The 16,061-nt window shown below is 39.9% G+C and overlaps 1 protein-coding gene across 7 annotated transcripts in view; it reads right to left on the reverse strand.

The window, feature by feature from the left end:
• The window catches only part of CARMIL1 (capping protein regulator and myosin 1 linker 1), a 192,670-nt gene that overhangs the window by 17,374 nt on the left and 159,235 nt on the right, over positions 1–16,061 (reverse strand). For 4 of the 7 annotated variants that reach the window (XM_015617093.2, XM_015617089.2, XM_015617090.2 and 1 more), the window contains 4 exons: positions 10,709–10,726; positions 6,707–6,773; positions 6,193–6,389; positions 1,830–1,936 (listed from right to left, as the gene is read on the reverse strand). In XM_015617093.2, coding sequence (XP_015472579.1) covers positions 1,830–1,936; positions 6,193–6,389; positions 6,707–6,773; positions 10,709–10,726 — 389 coding nt within the window. The remainder of the gene's footprint in view (positions 1–1,829; positions 1,937–6,192; positions 6,390–6,706; positions 6,774–10,708; positions 10,727–16,061) is intronic. The other 3 variants (XM_015617094.2, XM_015617092.2, XM_015617091.2) reach the window with 1 other exon arrangement.

The raw sequence follows: 16,061 nt of genomic DNA on the forward strand, positions 1-16,061 counted from the left end.
AGGAAGGAGCAGCAGAGAATGTGTGATGAAATGATGGCGGCTACAATTCCCTGTCCTTGTGTGCCACTGGGAAGGAGAAGGTAGAGAAAATCAGGAGTGAAGTTGAACCCTGGAAAGAGGGAGTGGTGGGGAGAATTTTTTTTAAGATTTGGTTTATTTCTCATTATCATAGTCTGATTTGAATGGTAATGTATTAAATTTATTTTCCCCCAAGTTGGGTCTGTTTTGCCCATGACAATAACTGGCATGACATCTCTCCCTTCCCTTATCTCAATCCAAAAGCCTCTCATATTTTTTCTCCTCTGTCCAGAAGGAGGGGAGTGATAAAGCAGCTTTGGTGGTCACAGGGTCAACCCAACACAACATCTAATTTCACTCTGCTCTGTTTTCAGAGCACACTGCCTGTGGTTTGTACCTGCCCACTACTAAAAGGAGAAGAACTGATCTAGGCACATGTTTAACACAGCTTTTGGGAAATCTTGTTCCTGAAGGACCCTGTTTGAAATAGGAACTAGCTAGCACAGCCACTTTCTCTCAGTAAAGAATACAGAGGTCACTTTTATAGTGCCGATGCTCATCCTTAAATAAAACAAACAAACAAAAAAACAAACAAAAAAACCCCCAAAAAAACAACAAAAAAAAAAAACCAAAAAAAAACCCCCACAAAACCCAAAAGAACAAACAAGCAAAAACAATCCCCAAAGAACCCAACTGCCACTATGATTTTCTAGAGGCATCTTCTGAGCAGAGTATCCACACTTCAGGGCAAAGCTGAGCACATACACGTTCACATAAAAGCATCCAAACTGGAAAGAGAACCACTGATGTTCCAAATAAAGATCCTCAGCAAAGAGCATGGCCAGGGAAGGATAAACAGGGATGGGGCAAGTTCACAGGGACATCTGAAATGAGCGGCTGGCAGGCACCCAAGGGAAGCACAGGAGAATGCATGCCTGGGAGCACCCTGAACTTAACCTGCTCAGGACATTTTTCAAAGCTACCATAATTTCATGCCTCCACACAGTATATCACACATGGCTTCATGTGCCACTATAGGTATCTATAACTCATAGTGACTTTAGAACATTTGCTTTTCCTGGCATAGCTACCTACCAGTGAACACTTACTGTTTTCCTTAATGGATGACACATACAGCACAGAAAGAGTCATTCCAAATTGCTTGGAAAATCACCCTAGCTTTCTTATTTACTAATGAAAATACTCTGTGTGTGCACATGCACAAACATGCATGAATTCAAGAACATCTACATGCATGGTTCTGTAAATATACAGCCAGCTCCAAAGCAACTGCATGAGCTCTATAACCCTTATATAAAGAAGGAGACATCTTTCACATTAATATTTTGCTTAAACCTGGAATACTACAAACTGGTGAAACACATCTTTAACATATTTCAAAACCAGCATAAGTCTACTGTCATCTCTGAAAACGCTGTACCCAGCAGCACTCCTCACTAGAGAGAAACACCCATGTGTACAACGAGCACTGGGGAGACTCACAACCAATACGAAGATCTGCTTCAGCTCTAACAAGCTGAAGGGTAAAATGAAGTCAACTGAATTGTAAAAATACACACTAGTCATGAATGCCTCCAACATGGGAGTAAAGCAATTTATTTCAAAGTAATCACTTTTAAGGGCAGGTAATTGAATTCACTGTATCTTGACTAAGGTATTTTCTGACTTTGACAACAGCAACCCTGGATATTTGGAACAGGAGTCAAACACAGCTTGAAAGTGTTGCTTGCCCAGCTATCAGGATGGACTTTTTTCCTCAAACAACTTCTAAAATTTTTTTTTTTACTTACTTTGAATCCATTTTTGTCACTTTCTTAGTGAAAAATTCATCCACACCTTCATCCACTCTCCCCATGAGGCCATTCTGATCCCCTTCTGGTGGTACTCCTGCAGACACCTGACAGAAGGAAAAACTCTGCTGTTATATAACAATCTAAGCATGTTTACTTCAGTGATAATAATTAAGAGTTAGGACATTATAAAGATTATGTGTGCCAACCAAAACTCAGTGCAGACAACAAAATCACCACTGGAATTCCCCCTTTAGCCAGGCCTGCTGATTCATTACATCAAATGCAAAGTAACCCCAAACACCAGTGACAAACTGGATGCTGCAATGCATGAGACCAGGAATGAAATGCCTTGGGCTTAAGAGAATAGAGCACTAGGTCAGTCAGTCAAGCAAAAAAAGCCCAGAAAAAAATAAATCCTGATCAGAGTAAATCCTGAAGAGAAAGTATTCAACAGCCAGTTGTGCCATTACTTAAAGAAAAACCTATGTTTTAGATTTTGGACTTAAGAAATTTAGAAACAGAGTTCCAGCAGGCCAACAGAGCCTTTTATAATTCATTCAGTCTAGCACTTCCAAAAGCAGAGACTCTAAATACAGAATCAGGTGTTCCACTTTTGGAACCAAACACAGACTTTTGCTTAATGTCTGAAAACAGCAAGCCTGCTCCACATCTTTGGTTTCAATGCCCACATTTTGAATATGGGTGACCTCAGGCATATAAACCAGGCTGGCTTTGAAATACCTGCCAACCACAAAGGCCCTGTGAAGATTAGCTGGTGACTCTGCAGCCTCCTCAAGATGAAACAAGCAGTCTCCTGGGAGGAGTTCTCATGTGGACTAGCTCCTGTATGTGGCTTTGATGTGGAAAAGCTCTATTACCACTAAAGAGATTTCCTTCAATTTAAATGCCACAAGGAAGCCTTTTAGATGACTACAGAGGACTCCCCAAGACCCAACCCAGTTGTATGCTGGGTAGTGCTAGGGACCAGGACACAGCATAACAGGGTTTGTAATTTGAAACAATTCAAATCAAGGAATCTTCTAGTTGCCACCACAATTTAAGAGTAATCCCAACTTTTCTTCTGATGGGGAATACAAACTCTTTTCTATGCTTCAATACTCTTAAAAGCTGCTATTAATATCAAACCTAGTCTCATTAAGTCAGGAAAATGGGCTTCATATGAACCAATGCTTTGACAGAGTCATGAAACTCTTTTTACTTTCCACCCCTGAACCCTGTCATTTTTGCTATCAAAGATAATAGTTAATATTTCATTGATACCTGCTGTGGCAATGTAATACTGATGTGAAAGGAGCCCACCTGGTAACAATCACTTTGTTGCCAGTCAAACTGGCAACAGATTATCTATAAAGAACAGTTCTATTCTAAATTGGCAAAATGATTTATCAGATTTATAACTCTGCCACCTTTGGTATGTTCTGTAGAGAACTCATTTAGCTGGAACATCTGACACTAGGCAGGAGTGCACATGCCACCTCTTGGGTTGGTCTTAGTCACAAACCCCACCAAAACACAAAATAAAAGTGAATGATGCATCATAACAGAAATGAGAAACCACTTCATATTGATACTGGAGTCCTCCAGATAGTAGGGATAAACATGGAAGTATCAAAAGCAAGAGCACCTCCTGAAAGGGACCTAATTGCAGGAGCCAATGATCTAAAGCAAATGAGATGATCTACCTCATAAATAGAAAACAGTTTGTATCTGAAACAGCAGAAAGTTCCTAAAAATTAATGAAAGTTGTACAGAAATATTGAGGGTCTAATAAGATCCTCAAGGCACAGTGTCGCTGAAGGACACAAAATGATTCACACGAATGCCTCTCAGTGTTAGAACAGAAAAGAAGCAGCTTTATTCTCTGACTCCAGTATTTATAGATTCTCAACAATGACCAGGGATTGGATAATTAAGTTACCACCTTCCCAAGCACACTGGTCATGTGAAAGTGTCCATCAAAAGACGCTTCTTAGAAGGAATGTGATAAACAACTTATGTTTATTGAACTTTCATGGGGAAGTAACTAAAACTATGAAAACATTATCAGAAGGCTTTAGTTTTCCGGGTGACAGCACAGGATATTCTTATAGCTGTTTATTGTAACACTTTTTAGTGTTAACATTTACTGTAAGACTGAGCTCTGGTTTGTGTTTTACCCTCCTAACTCTAAAAAAAATAAGTGTTAAGTCTTCATTTGTCCTTTTTATCTCTTTTTTGACTTAGTCTAAAAGTAAGCATGTTTCTTTGTTAAGGAAAAAACTGTCTTTGAAGCAGAAATAAGTAAGATGAATCACAATCATTAGAGATTCATCTCTTTTGCTGTACTAAATCTTCACATATGAGGGAAGAATTCATGAGGTTAAGATGTCACAAAAATCTAAATGATAAACAACTGTTTTATCATTTTGCTTCAAAGTTAAAGCTACTTGGGAGTGGATGGTTTTGAGTTTTTCTTTTTTCCCTCTCATTCTCCCCCTCTCTAAACACTCGTTCCAGTAGAAACTCAGGCAAAACTAGAAATCTTTCTTCTGCCTGCCCACCTAACTCAAGTTAAAAGTTTGTTTCTCTTTTTTCTCTATTTTCTCCTTTCTTTTCTTACATTTTTCAGCTTCTGAAGAACAAATCTGTTTTCCAGCAAAACCACAGAAGTACAACTATGACCATCTGAGACCCCTTGAATTACTAAATACAAATAATGGGAACAGCAAACAACCCAACAGAGCTGCTTTAAGCAGCAGAAAAGGTCAAGACTTTGCCTCTCACATTTCAAGTGCTTTCCCTAAGCACTGCTTTCTGTACTCTTGAAGTGACAAAACCAGCAGCAAATCAACTCTGCAAGCAATGCCACAGTCCACTCATGACTCTGACCTCCAAAAGCTGGCTGTTAATTTCCAGAAGCATCAAAACAAACATCTTAAGTCTTTCAAAAATTTGTTTGGACTCATTTTGAGGTCAGAACTAGTAAGGAACCAAATGGTTCATAAAAACAAGACAGGGACAAACGAGTTTAGCTTAAAAAAAGCTCCTTTCAATTTCTGCAACTAAATAAACTCTCAGTTTCCTAATTCATTCAATAGGGATGAGCATTCCTACAACACTGCACTGTCATGGGAAGTAAGACATCTCTACAAAGAGTGACCTTTTGTTGCTGTTAAAGCAGATACCATATGCCCTAATTCCATGCTTGGTAGGGAAGCACTTGCCCCTCCCACGCCCCCACTCCTTCCACCTCCCTGTGCTGATGGCACAGGATGCACTGAGTTAGGAAGCAACTGGAAAAACATGTGTGTTCTGTAGCAATGGAACTGGGAGAAGTAAACACAGATGTGTTTTCACTACAGGGAGACAAATCCATTCTTCTGCTACCTCTAACTTTCCCAGTGAAGCACAAGGGAATGGAAAATTGGCTTGAATATTCCCTTTGCCTAAACGTTTCTCCCTTTCCAAGTGGTACAAAAAAGCGCTCCACTGCCTGATATCTTTCTCAGCATTAGGGAAATTTTCAAGGATCCTCTCAATTGGAAATCCTCAGGAAGCAGAAGAGGCCACAGGCACTTATTACGAGACAGCCTAACACAGAGAGGCAGCAGCTGCCCCTTGATAGGGCTACTTATCATATCAGCTGTGCTCTGTTGCTGTGAGATAACTCTAACTCCTCCAGATCTGTCCTTACATACCCCGAGGACACACCATCACAGAAATAAATCTTTGCTGATGCGGTGTGCCAAGGAAATGGAACTGTGGGAACTCCACGCACGTATATTGAGTTCACACCAATGCCTTTCGTGAACAGACAGTGCTCTTCTGTTTTGCCTTTCTAAGGCAGGCTCCAGCATGAAAAGCAGATCTGTGACTATGCAGATTTGCTGGCCCAAACACCATCTTCAGTTTAGGAGCTGTGGGAAGCTGGGTGTCACAGAGCAGCTCCTCTGAGAGCTGATAGAAAGAAGAATTCATGCCAAGTTACCACATCTTAATGCAGGCAGAAAAAAGGATTAAGACTTAACAAACCCTTGCAATACAATTGAAAAGTCTCATGATATTCTGTGCATTTCCTGTGAAAGCTCCAAGCACCTCCAGAAACTGCTTCCATGAAAAAAAGAACAAAAGCAAAATAAGAAAGGATAAAATATATCCTGGATTTAGGCTGTGTCAAACAAGACAAAAAACTTGTAATAAGGATAGCACACTGAAAGACATGAACACCAGAAGAAAAATTAAGTAGTTGCTTATGGCTTTTACACCTTCAACCATTGTCCTCATTACACTGCAAGACTCGACTCATGGCAAAAAGCAATCAACACACGGCATTGCCAGCAATATTTAAATGTAGACTCACTGCTGCTTGACTGGGCTGCTGCTTTTTATTCCTTTTGGGCCTTAATTTTGTAAAGTGTTCCAGTTTCCTTCCTTCTTCTGATGGCAGCTCTGAAATGAATCCAGAAGTTCGTTTGTCTGGCCTGCTGGAAGGAAATGGTGGGTCTTCTATATGGATAGGTACTTCTTCCAGTGCTTTATCTAGATCAAATTCCATTTCTAAGAGAAATCAAAACTTTCTAATTAGATTTAACATGATACTTAGAACAAAAGACAATGCCATTCCTCTTTTTGGTGGCAAATAATTATAAGCACATTCAGGGAACTTAGCTACAAATCTCTGTGGGCAGACGGAGCACTGCGAGCAACTATTTACTATCAAACACATTAGCAGAGCCCCAAAACAAAGCAGCCACTGTGGGCCACGAATGCAATCCAGAGGGAGGGAGAATCACCTCTGCTTTTCAATCAAGAACCATCTAGAACCACCTCAGGCAAGCAAAGATACAAAATGGTTTTAAGGAATTCTCACTTACCAAAAGCTCGGGACACTGGCCGGAGCATTCTACTGTGTATGCTTTTCCTTTTTGATTTAGGAGTCATCTATCAACACAAAACAAAATAAAAATTACTTTAGTGAACAAAAGAAATTACAACAAAATAGTTTTTCAAGCTTATGAATCCTTTAAAGATCTGATTTGATTTAACACCAGCAGGGAATGTTTTTTTCCCTCCCTCTCTCATACATTCAGAACTTCTTCTAAATCTAGATTTTGTTCAAATGACTTTGAACAGAACCAGGGAGGTAATTAATTTTTCCCACTAAAAGTGCAGGCTGCACACAGGATGGTTATTGAAATTGTCCAAGCATTAACTCTTTGATCCCCAGTTGTAAAACAAGGGAACTATTAAAATCTCACCTCTGCAGAGATCATGAGTGACTCATATAAGACTTAATTACTTTGTCCAACATTGCACAGTTAATGACAATACCAGGAATAGTCTATCCCTTGTTCTCGCTTTTATTTTTGATACAAAATACACTTCCTCAGTTCATTTGTTAGTGGCATGTTACTGGGAATCTATGCTTCTGGACATCACCACAGCTCACCAAACTTCCCTAGGAAAATGAGCCTTGGAGAATACAGCCCTTCTTCAAAAAACAAAAACATCATGTCAGTGTTGGCCACATCTGTAGCAAACGCATGACTTCCCTGGACTTTAGACACATTGAGAAGAGGTGGAAAGTTAATATATTTTGCTAATATGCTAAGATGATTAGCTAATATAGCTAGTATGATATTAGCTTTCTGATCTTCACATTCCCAAAAAAAGGAGTACATTTCCTTAAGAGTGCAAATACCCAGACGTAGGACTCAAGTTTGTTCTTTTTTGAAGAACGTTGTCTTTCTTGTCTTGACTGAAGCCTTCTGAAAGTTTGCACAGCGAGAAAGACAGTTTTGCTACAGCAAATGGATGCATCACCTATTCCAAACCTCTTAACATAGCTCAGCATTGTCAGACTTTTTGCTTAAAAGTTGACGCAAAGGTTTTCTCAAAAGTTAATTTAAAATCACTAAACTTCTATAAAGATGGGCTCCTTTTGTGGTAGAGTTGTACATGCTGGCTTTAGTGATACCCATATACTTCCATTAACTTGCTAGTCTTGTAGCCTAGCAACTTGAAATATAGTGGCTTCAAATTCTGCAGTGTCAGTCAACAAGCTGTTATGGATTGCCATTCATTAACAGAATTGTTAATAAGGTTTAGTAGTATCAATTTTATATCAGCCAGAAAAGACATAGTTGGCATTAACATTTCAGACGAGTCATGAACTGTTTAAGGCAAACATTTGCTAGTTTTTATGTATGGAAAGTTCAGTGCACAGACTTGCCTGTGCTGAATTCATATTCTCAAAGCAGTCACAAGGATCATTACGCCACTACTCACGTGCTCAAGGTTATGACAGATTTTTGTGATGTGACAGCTATCACCCATGCTCTCAAGACCAGAAAAGGATTTGAAGACTACAGAGTGGGCAGTGATAGCACTTGCTGGGCAACAGAGCTCTGGTTTTATTGACATGTACATTGTTGGGAAAAAAAGATACCTCCAGCTATTGCAGGTTTCCACTTCCACATTTGGCAACCATCAATAAATGACACCATAGTTTCTAGATCAGCCAGAAGTAGTTTGCCACCTGAGCAGACTTACTCTGACACTAATGAGCAGGCAAAGTGTTGCTGCATCAAAAGGTCAGACACTACTTTCAGAGTTACCAACAAATTAAATGCAACTGATTTGATGGCAAATGGCTGGGGAGGTGCTGAATTTTTTCAGCCAAAACTGCAGTGGACTGTGCAAGAGGTAGACAGCTGGGCAGCCTTGGAACTGCACACCTCAACAGCTGTCCATCCATCCCCCAAACCTGAAACAACCAAAGCTTTCACACCTCATGTAAGAAAGAGTTGAAGCAGCTCAGCATTTTTGGGACAGCAGATCAGTAGTCCTGGTTTCATTTCCAGACATAACCCATTTCTCTTGTTAAGATATATTCACATGCATTTTGGTCTGTTTCCTGATTTTTTTGGGTGGTGTGACTGGAAGTTCCACTTAGCATAAACAGCAACTCCTGTGCTAAAGAAGATCAGAATGGAGGACAGCAAACACGGCTGATGAAGACCTTTGTCCCTCAGCAGCTGCACAGCCACAGCCAGGGGGATGAAAACAGAAAAGCTGAGAGCTGCCCCGGCCCAGGGCAAGTTTTGAGGTTCCTGTGCAAGGACTGGAATGCTCCAAATACTTCTCCAACAGCCAGGAACAGAATGATTTAATTTTCCTTCCCAGACAAGAAAATGCCCCCAGATGGCCCTGCAGAGCTTGTGCTGACGACCATAAGCCAGTCTTTGCTATAACTTACTGTCAGCTTGGCATGATCCATCAGCAGCTCAGTTGCTGGGGATAAAGGCAGAGGGATAGAGATGCTTCCCATTTGCTTTAACAGCATGACTAACAGCCCCACACACACTTTTATTTGAAAACCTTCTGTTTTCTAGCCTGTTTAGGAAGTGCACAGATGAAAGGCTTCTTGCCAAGTGAACTTTCTAGATCACATACAAAGCAAAATGGGTCAAACCATTAATTTAAATAGGCCAGTGTGCTCTTTTACAAAATATTAGGCTTAATCTCTGCTTAACATCTCAGCCACCACACAGTCTGCTACAGCAGCAGTGCACATGTCATTGCTAGAGGAGATATCTCAACTCCCCAGCCTGAGCCCCATTTCCTATATTTCATGGAAGCAGTTCAGCTTTGGCAGAAGTACATTTTCTGCCTCTCACCACCTCTGGCCCCACAAGCATAACGTGGCTCTCCAGCCTTACGCTTCCCTTGTGGCCTTTACAGAGGAATAGCTGTTAGTATTACCTCCTCTCACACATATCTTCCACAGACTTTCCATTCTAGCATACCACCTCCTTGTTTTGCCTACTTTTCCATGAGCACATTGTAGGCTGCTTGGCAGAACAGAAAGAAATATTAACTGCATCTCTGAAATTTGAGAGGAACTCTTGGAAGACTGCATGCACCTATGCCACTGAGATCCTGGGAGATGGCTCCATGAACGTACCCTTCTGCAGCAGATGTGAGCCAGCAAATCTCTACCACACTTCCAATAAAGGGCTTATTTACACACAGTCACGTGGCCTTGCTAACTTCAAACTCCCAGGATCTCTTCCCACGATTGCTTTCCCAGATTCCTCCCTTCTGACTGCCTTCCTCACAAAACTATCTGAGCTCTCTGGAGTTTTCTCTCCAATTTCTGGAGAAATTGTATTACCAGCTGTGGAAGAACACTAGTACCTTGGGAATTAAAAACAACAACTGAAATTGTGTTCTAATTTTTGAATTGCTAGGAAACAATGTACTTTTAGAAACAGCATCTCGGATACTCTTCTTGTTTATACAAATAATTGAAATTATCAGTGCTGAAGGATATGCTTAGTTCCGTGTTTTTCTCCTCCTACTTCAAAATAATTGATATTCAATCCTATTAGATACAAAGATGCTCTGTGACTCTCCTGTCACTTCCCTTTCAAATTATTTCAAGCAAACTAATGAACAACTTGCTGCTCTCTCTTGAAAATTATCTCCCCAACCAGTCTCCCTTCAACATATGGGCTTTCAGCTCTGAGATGATGTTAAGGACTATTCCTTCATTAATCTGTATGATTCGTGAATATAAAACCAAATCAACAGATTTTCCTTCTGAGCAGTAGTATTTGTGTTTATACCTCCAACATCAGCACTCTGCTTTGGCTTGGTCTCAAAACCAAGGGGTCCTTCAAATTCATTCAGCTACATTAGCTGAATCTTTTTGTAAATCCAATCTCATTCCTGAACCACTGCCTATTTCATTTGTCGGTGCAGATGGATGGCACTACAGTCTCCCAGGAGACTCTCAAGGTAGTACAGAGGCAAATGGAGCACAAAAACATAAGCAAATAGGCCAGAAACAGCAGAGCTAAAAAAATACTTACACTTGTACAGCAGAGAGTCTCCATGCAGCAAAAAAGAAAGAAAAAAGAATATGAATGGGGAAGACAAAGCAATAGCAGTTCTCAGGAAAGGAGGCAAAACCAGGAATCACCAAAATAAAGAAAACTAAAGCCAAAACACTTGGAAGTCTTAGCAGGAAAGGTGACATGCAAGAATGAGGTAAAAAATCCCTAGTATTTGGAAGTGCTATACATTTTGTATTTCCAGAGGATAACCAGAGAAGTATGTGATCTCTCGTTTGATCTATATTGGGACAAGTTAAGTTTTTCTGACATTTGTTTCCAACATACAGCACTTGCCAATGATGCTAACCTGTCACCTGCTGTCCCAATGTACTGTGCTTTTCCATTCTGCTGGCACCAGTAGCAAGAAAAAAAAAGTAAGTCTATTATTTCCTAGTCTGAAGGAAGATTCTGAATTAAAAATTGCCAGTTTGTTGTGGTGTGCAAGCAAGCAAGGAAAATAAAACAAAGGTTCTCTTGAAGGAATGAAAAAGGATGGAAATCTGTTCTTCTGCAGTTTAAATAAACCTAAACTCAAGCAACAGTATTTCTCCTTTCCATAAGGAGGCTTAGAGGCACAGACTTTCAAGCACTTTTGGCACATGAGAAAGATGCTGTTTCATGACTAAAGCACAACCTTTTCTCTTCCCTTCAAAATTATAAGCAAAAAAAGGAAGCAGCACAGCCATCACAGGAAACGAAGCAACACCAAATGCTCTATCCCATCTCTTCTATGGCTCATGACCAACTGTGCTCCTCCCAAATGCAGGGTTAGAAAAAGCAACTATTAGAAGTGTGGTTTTATATTCAAGTTGAATGGGAACTGCTGCTATAACAACACTGCAGGTGTTAGCAGGATGTGGCAGAAGTAGTCATGGTCTGGATTAAACATCTTATCAAGAAAGTGCTGCATGTTCTTCCACCCAGCTCCTCTTCCTTATTTTCCTGCTGTCCTCAGGGTCAATTGTTCACTTGTTGGGGTTCTGCCCCAAGGTTTTTGTTCTGGTTTTTTTTTGTCTTTTTTTTCTTTTACCATCAGAAACTTTGGCTTTATGCAAGAGTTCTCAGCTAGCAGTGATTCATTCAGGCAAACCACCTCATCTTTGTATGCTATCCATGCACACATACACTCTTACTCAATTTCTCAGTCAGAATCTATGTTCTCTCTTCTCTTGCCCATCTTCTACACTACCAATCACTACATCTGCTCTGAGATTGCCAGAGAGACTGCAGAATCCATTGACAAATATCTCTAAAACTGAAACAATCTTAAAAAAAGGCACTCCTGCACACTTCAAAAAATAGATCTGCAACACTGATTCTCTTTCAGACAGCATTCGTGGCAGTACTCCAGCATTTTCTGTGTATTTAATGCATAGGCAGGAGAGTTATTTGTAATATATATGCAGCTGGAAATGTGATTAGAACCAAAGTGTAAAGTAACACACAAAAATGGAATCAATCCCAGGATTTGAGCGAGTTTACAGTCTATGGTCCTGATCCAACAAGGGCTTATGGAAACTCCCACCTTCCATATTTCAGTGATCTCTCGACTGCTGAGGCATCTAAAAGATGCTAAACACCTTGAGGGTGGGGAGTAAGGATGGAGAAAGAGGCACACAGCAGGCAACAGGTTAGATAAGGAAGCACCATTAAGCAAAGCAAAGACCAAGGGACATGCCTGAAGCCACCAAGGAATGTGGCTGCTCTCCAGGAAACCCAATGCCACTCCTCAGACCCCTGAAGTGCTACAGACCATGAGGCCTCTCAACCTTTCCCCCTCTGTTTGCTCTCAGCATAACTACAACATGAAGTGGTTTGCCCCCCAGTGCATACCATCCCTGCAGATGAAATACCAACCCACAAACAAAAATCCCAAGAAAATTAAACCCAAACAAAATCAGAAACTGCATCAGGGAATTCTAACAATGTGCCAATGAGGTTTGAGATGTCATATAAATATTTCAAAGGAATTTTACAGAACCTATTTATCCAGTGCTATACCATTTCAGCTGTATGCATTTTGTGGGGTATGCCTTTTTAAGAAAGAGGCATAAGAAAACAAGGCGTTTTATCACAAGTCCTGTTGTTTTCTTTTGCTGTAAGGAATTCTGACCTGTAAAGCTGCCACAACACCAGTTTAGTCAATCAGTTCAGTTTCCCACACTTCTTTTAGTCTCCTAACTACCTCTGACAGTGTTGCACACCTGTGGTCCCATTAAAAAAAAAAAAAAAAGACAAAAATTTCAGGTATACTTTATAAAGCAGAACAGCAAATTGACCAATTCTGGTTTCTGCACATGAAATCTTTGGGCATGCATGTATCTCACCATCTGTATAGAAAACCTCAGAAAGTTGCTGTTGCTTACTTCAACTACAGAAGATTTTATGACGTGATTTCCAGGGTGAAACTTCCCACGTTGCTTTCGAAAATCAGTGACGCACTTCCCACTAGCAGTGACAGTAACCTGAGCCACTGTCCTTAGAATCTGCCCCTCTGTGCCATTGTCCTTGGAACGTTAAATGCAATGCTAAAATCCATGACAGCTAGTGGAGTGTTTTTCACTAGACAGGTGAGCAAAGCCTCTTACAGTCCCTTAAAACATAAAGGGGTTATGCTTTTTCATATCAGCAGAGAGCTAGTCCTTACCTTCATATTTCAGAGCTCTGTACTTTATATGAAAATACGACAGGCAGACAGATAGACAGAGTAAATAGTGTAAATAAATATAGCATACAAATAATCTGTATGTGAATTTCAGGAGTATGTTTATTTCCTTATGTCCTTGAAAAGCTGGATTTCTAGAAGGAGCTATGTGGTTCAGTATTAACTCAATTAGTCTCATATAAACCACCCTGCCCTTTAGAATTACTTTAAACAGAAATGTTTTCTGAAAGAAACGGAGTAACACTGCAGCAAGATAAGCTCAGTAGATTTGCCCTTGAGCTTGTTATATTTTACTAGCCAAGAAACTTTTGCTTTTTTGCTTGCTGAGATGTGGTGCATGTACTCTGATATTTCATCAAACATTTCAGTATTTTCTTTTAATTAATAATTCTGCCCTTGCATCTTTCAAGTCATGTAAAATTCTTGCTAATAAACATTCCTGCATAAAAGCAACTAAAGCTTTCACTATGAAGAGTGAAAAATCAGACAGAAGAATTAAACTAAGTGGTTCCTAAAACTATTAAATCAAATGTTTAATTCCATGCTCTGAATTACTATCCTGCAAGGAATTCATACCCGCAATTATCACCCGTAAAAAAAAAAGCAATTCTCCATAGCATCAGTTCTGCTTTCTATTTGCTCATAAAGACATTAACATCTTTTACAGTACCTGAGCTTCAAGATGACCTAAGAGGATGGTTCCAACTACAGTACTTTTGCTTTTATCGTTATTTTAGTTAAAAACTAAGTGCAGAACAGAGAGCTGCTGCGGGTCAGCTAGCACAAACTGTATCTTTAGCTGTATCACCACAACCTGCTTGCTTGTCATTGTTTATTATCCTCAGCTGGCAAATGCTGACCCAAAAATTACTCTGTTTATGACCTAATCTTCCATACAGTAAGAATAAAAAGCTCTGAAACTTGGCAAACATGCAGGGGTGGACAGCTGTTCAAGATAGCTTTAGGCAATTCTTTAATAGCTACCATACATATCAGGTGCCCTGGGCAAGAACATCATTAAAGCAACTCAGAGGCAATGTACTCCTGAATGGGTGTTCATGGCAGGAACTTGGAAGTGGTGAATCTTTAAAGGTCTCTTCCAACCTAAACCATTTGATGACTTTATGAAAAGTACTGTTGTGCCTGCCCACCCTACAACTTCCTAGGACTGAGAACCAACACAACTTCTGCATCTCTCCTTCTGTCTGAAAACCTGAATGAACAGCTACCAAAAGGATAAGCAGTCATCCAGACAAAAAACAACCAGTCATCTTTCCACCCTTGTCAGACCCATTGTGGGGGCAGATGATGCATTGTTTGTGGTGACATTTGATAGTGGAAATGCTACAGGGAGACTTATCACAGTTGAGTTTACACTGGAGAGGCAAGTGGACTCTATGCTCAGAATTATGATGGGAAGTTTTACTCTTGAAAACCCAGGCATACTTGAATTGTTATTTTCTCATAGAAAAATATTGCTTCAGACACCTGTCCAGCATGTGCAATAAATCTTTATACCCCTTGGACACTTCAAAATATACTTTATGAACTAAAACATTAAAATAGACCTCTCAACTTACTGAATTTTAAGTCCTGTCTACACTATATCAAGATATCTTCCTATTGAAGAGGAAAGATCTTGACAGGCAACTAGCAAATATTCTAAGACCCTGTATGAGAAACTGAAATACTTGAGTATTTGAGTTTTTTCTCTAAAACAAACTGATAGAAAATGTCAATCATTATTTACCCAAGAGAGGATGACAAAACTCAAAAGCTGACCTATGCAGTAATGACACTAAAGTCTGACACATGATTTAAGTAATGCTGCTTGGTCAGACAGTCATGGGACAGCACATGAGCCTAGGAAGGACAGAAACACCATGAAAGGGTTGGAAGATGCCTACCCTGCAAATCAGGGCTGCTCACCCATAAGCATGGAATTAAGTGCTGATTGTATGGAGACAAACTCCTCAGAGTACGTAAATACCATGCTATTGGAAATGATTCACAGCTAAACTATACCAGATAAAATGAGGTTCTGATCAGCTTTGAGCAAAACCAGCCTGACTTTTCTTTCACTTTTTTCTTATCTCTTGCTTTTTCCTTTTAGTTTTCTTTAGTATCTGCATACTTGAAGAGACTTTCACCTGTGTAAGTGCCTTTGGTTTCAGATTAGTATGCCAAAGCTGCCACTACTGACCTCAAAAATTCACAGTAACTTGATCTAACATGAGATACAATCTCACTGCAGAGATACATCCACCACTTTGTAATGAGGCCTTAGCTGACCTGAATGACATCCAAAGAAAGTATGTTTACCTTTAAGTTCTCCTCTAGTCTAACAGAAAGATGTTTTGAGAGGAAGCCTGATAGGTTTATGAATAAGGCTGTGTATCCAGTTGTCAATGATAGCAGTGATGACACTTGATGACTTGGAAGCTGTCTTCCAGCTTTATGGCAGTATGTATGTTTGATTTTTATTTATTTATTAGCTCTTATTCTGGTAACCCAGCTCATCCTAACCTACTTGTCCTTGACAAAATAGAGCAAAGTCTAACTGTACTCTGTAACTGCCTGCTCTAACACAGATTTCATCTCTCCTCTTCCTGTGAGGAACTATTCTTTATCCCTGCAATATGAAGTATCAGTTTTGCTGAGCAA

Source organism: Parus major, chromosome 2, assembly GCF_001522545.3.
Source record: "Parus major isolate Abel chromosome 2, Parus_major1.1, whole genome shotgun sequence".
NCBI lineage: Eukaryota > Metazoa > Chordata > Aves > Passeriformes > Paridae > Parus > Parus major.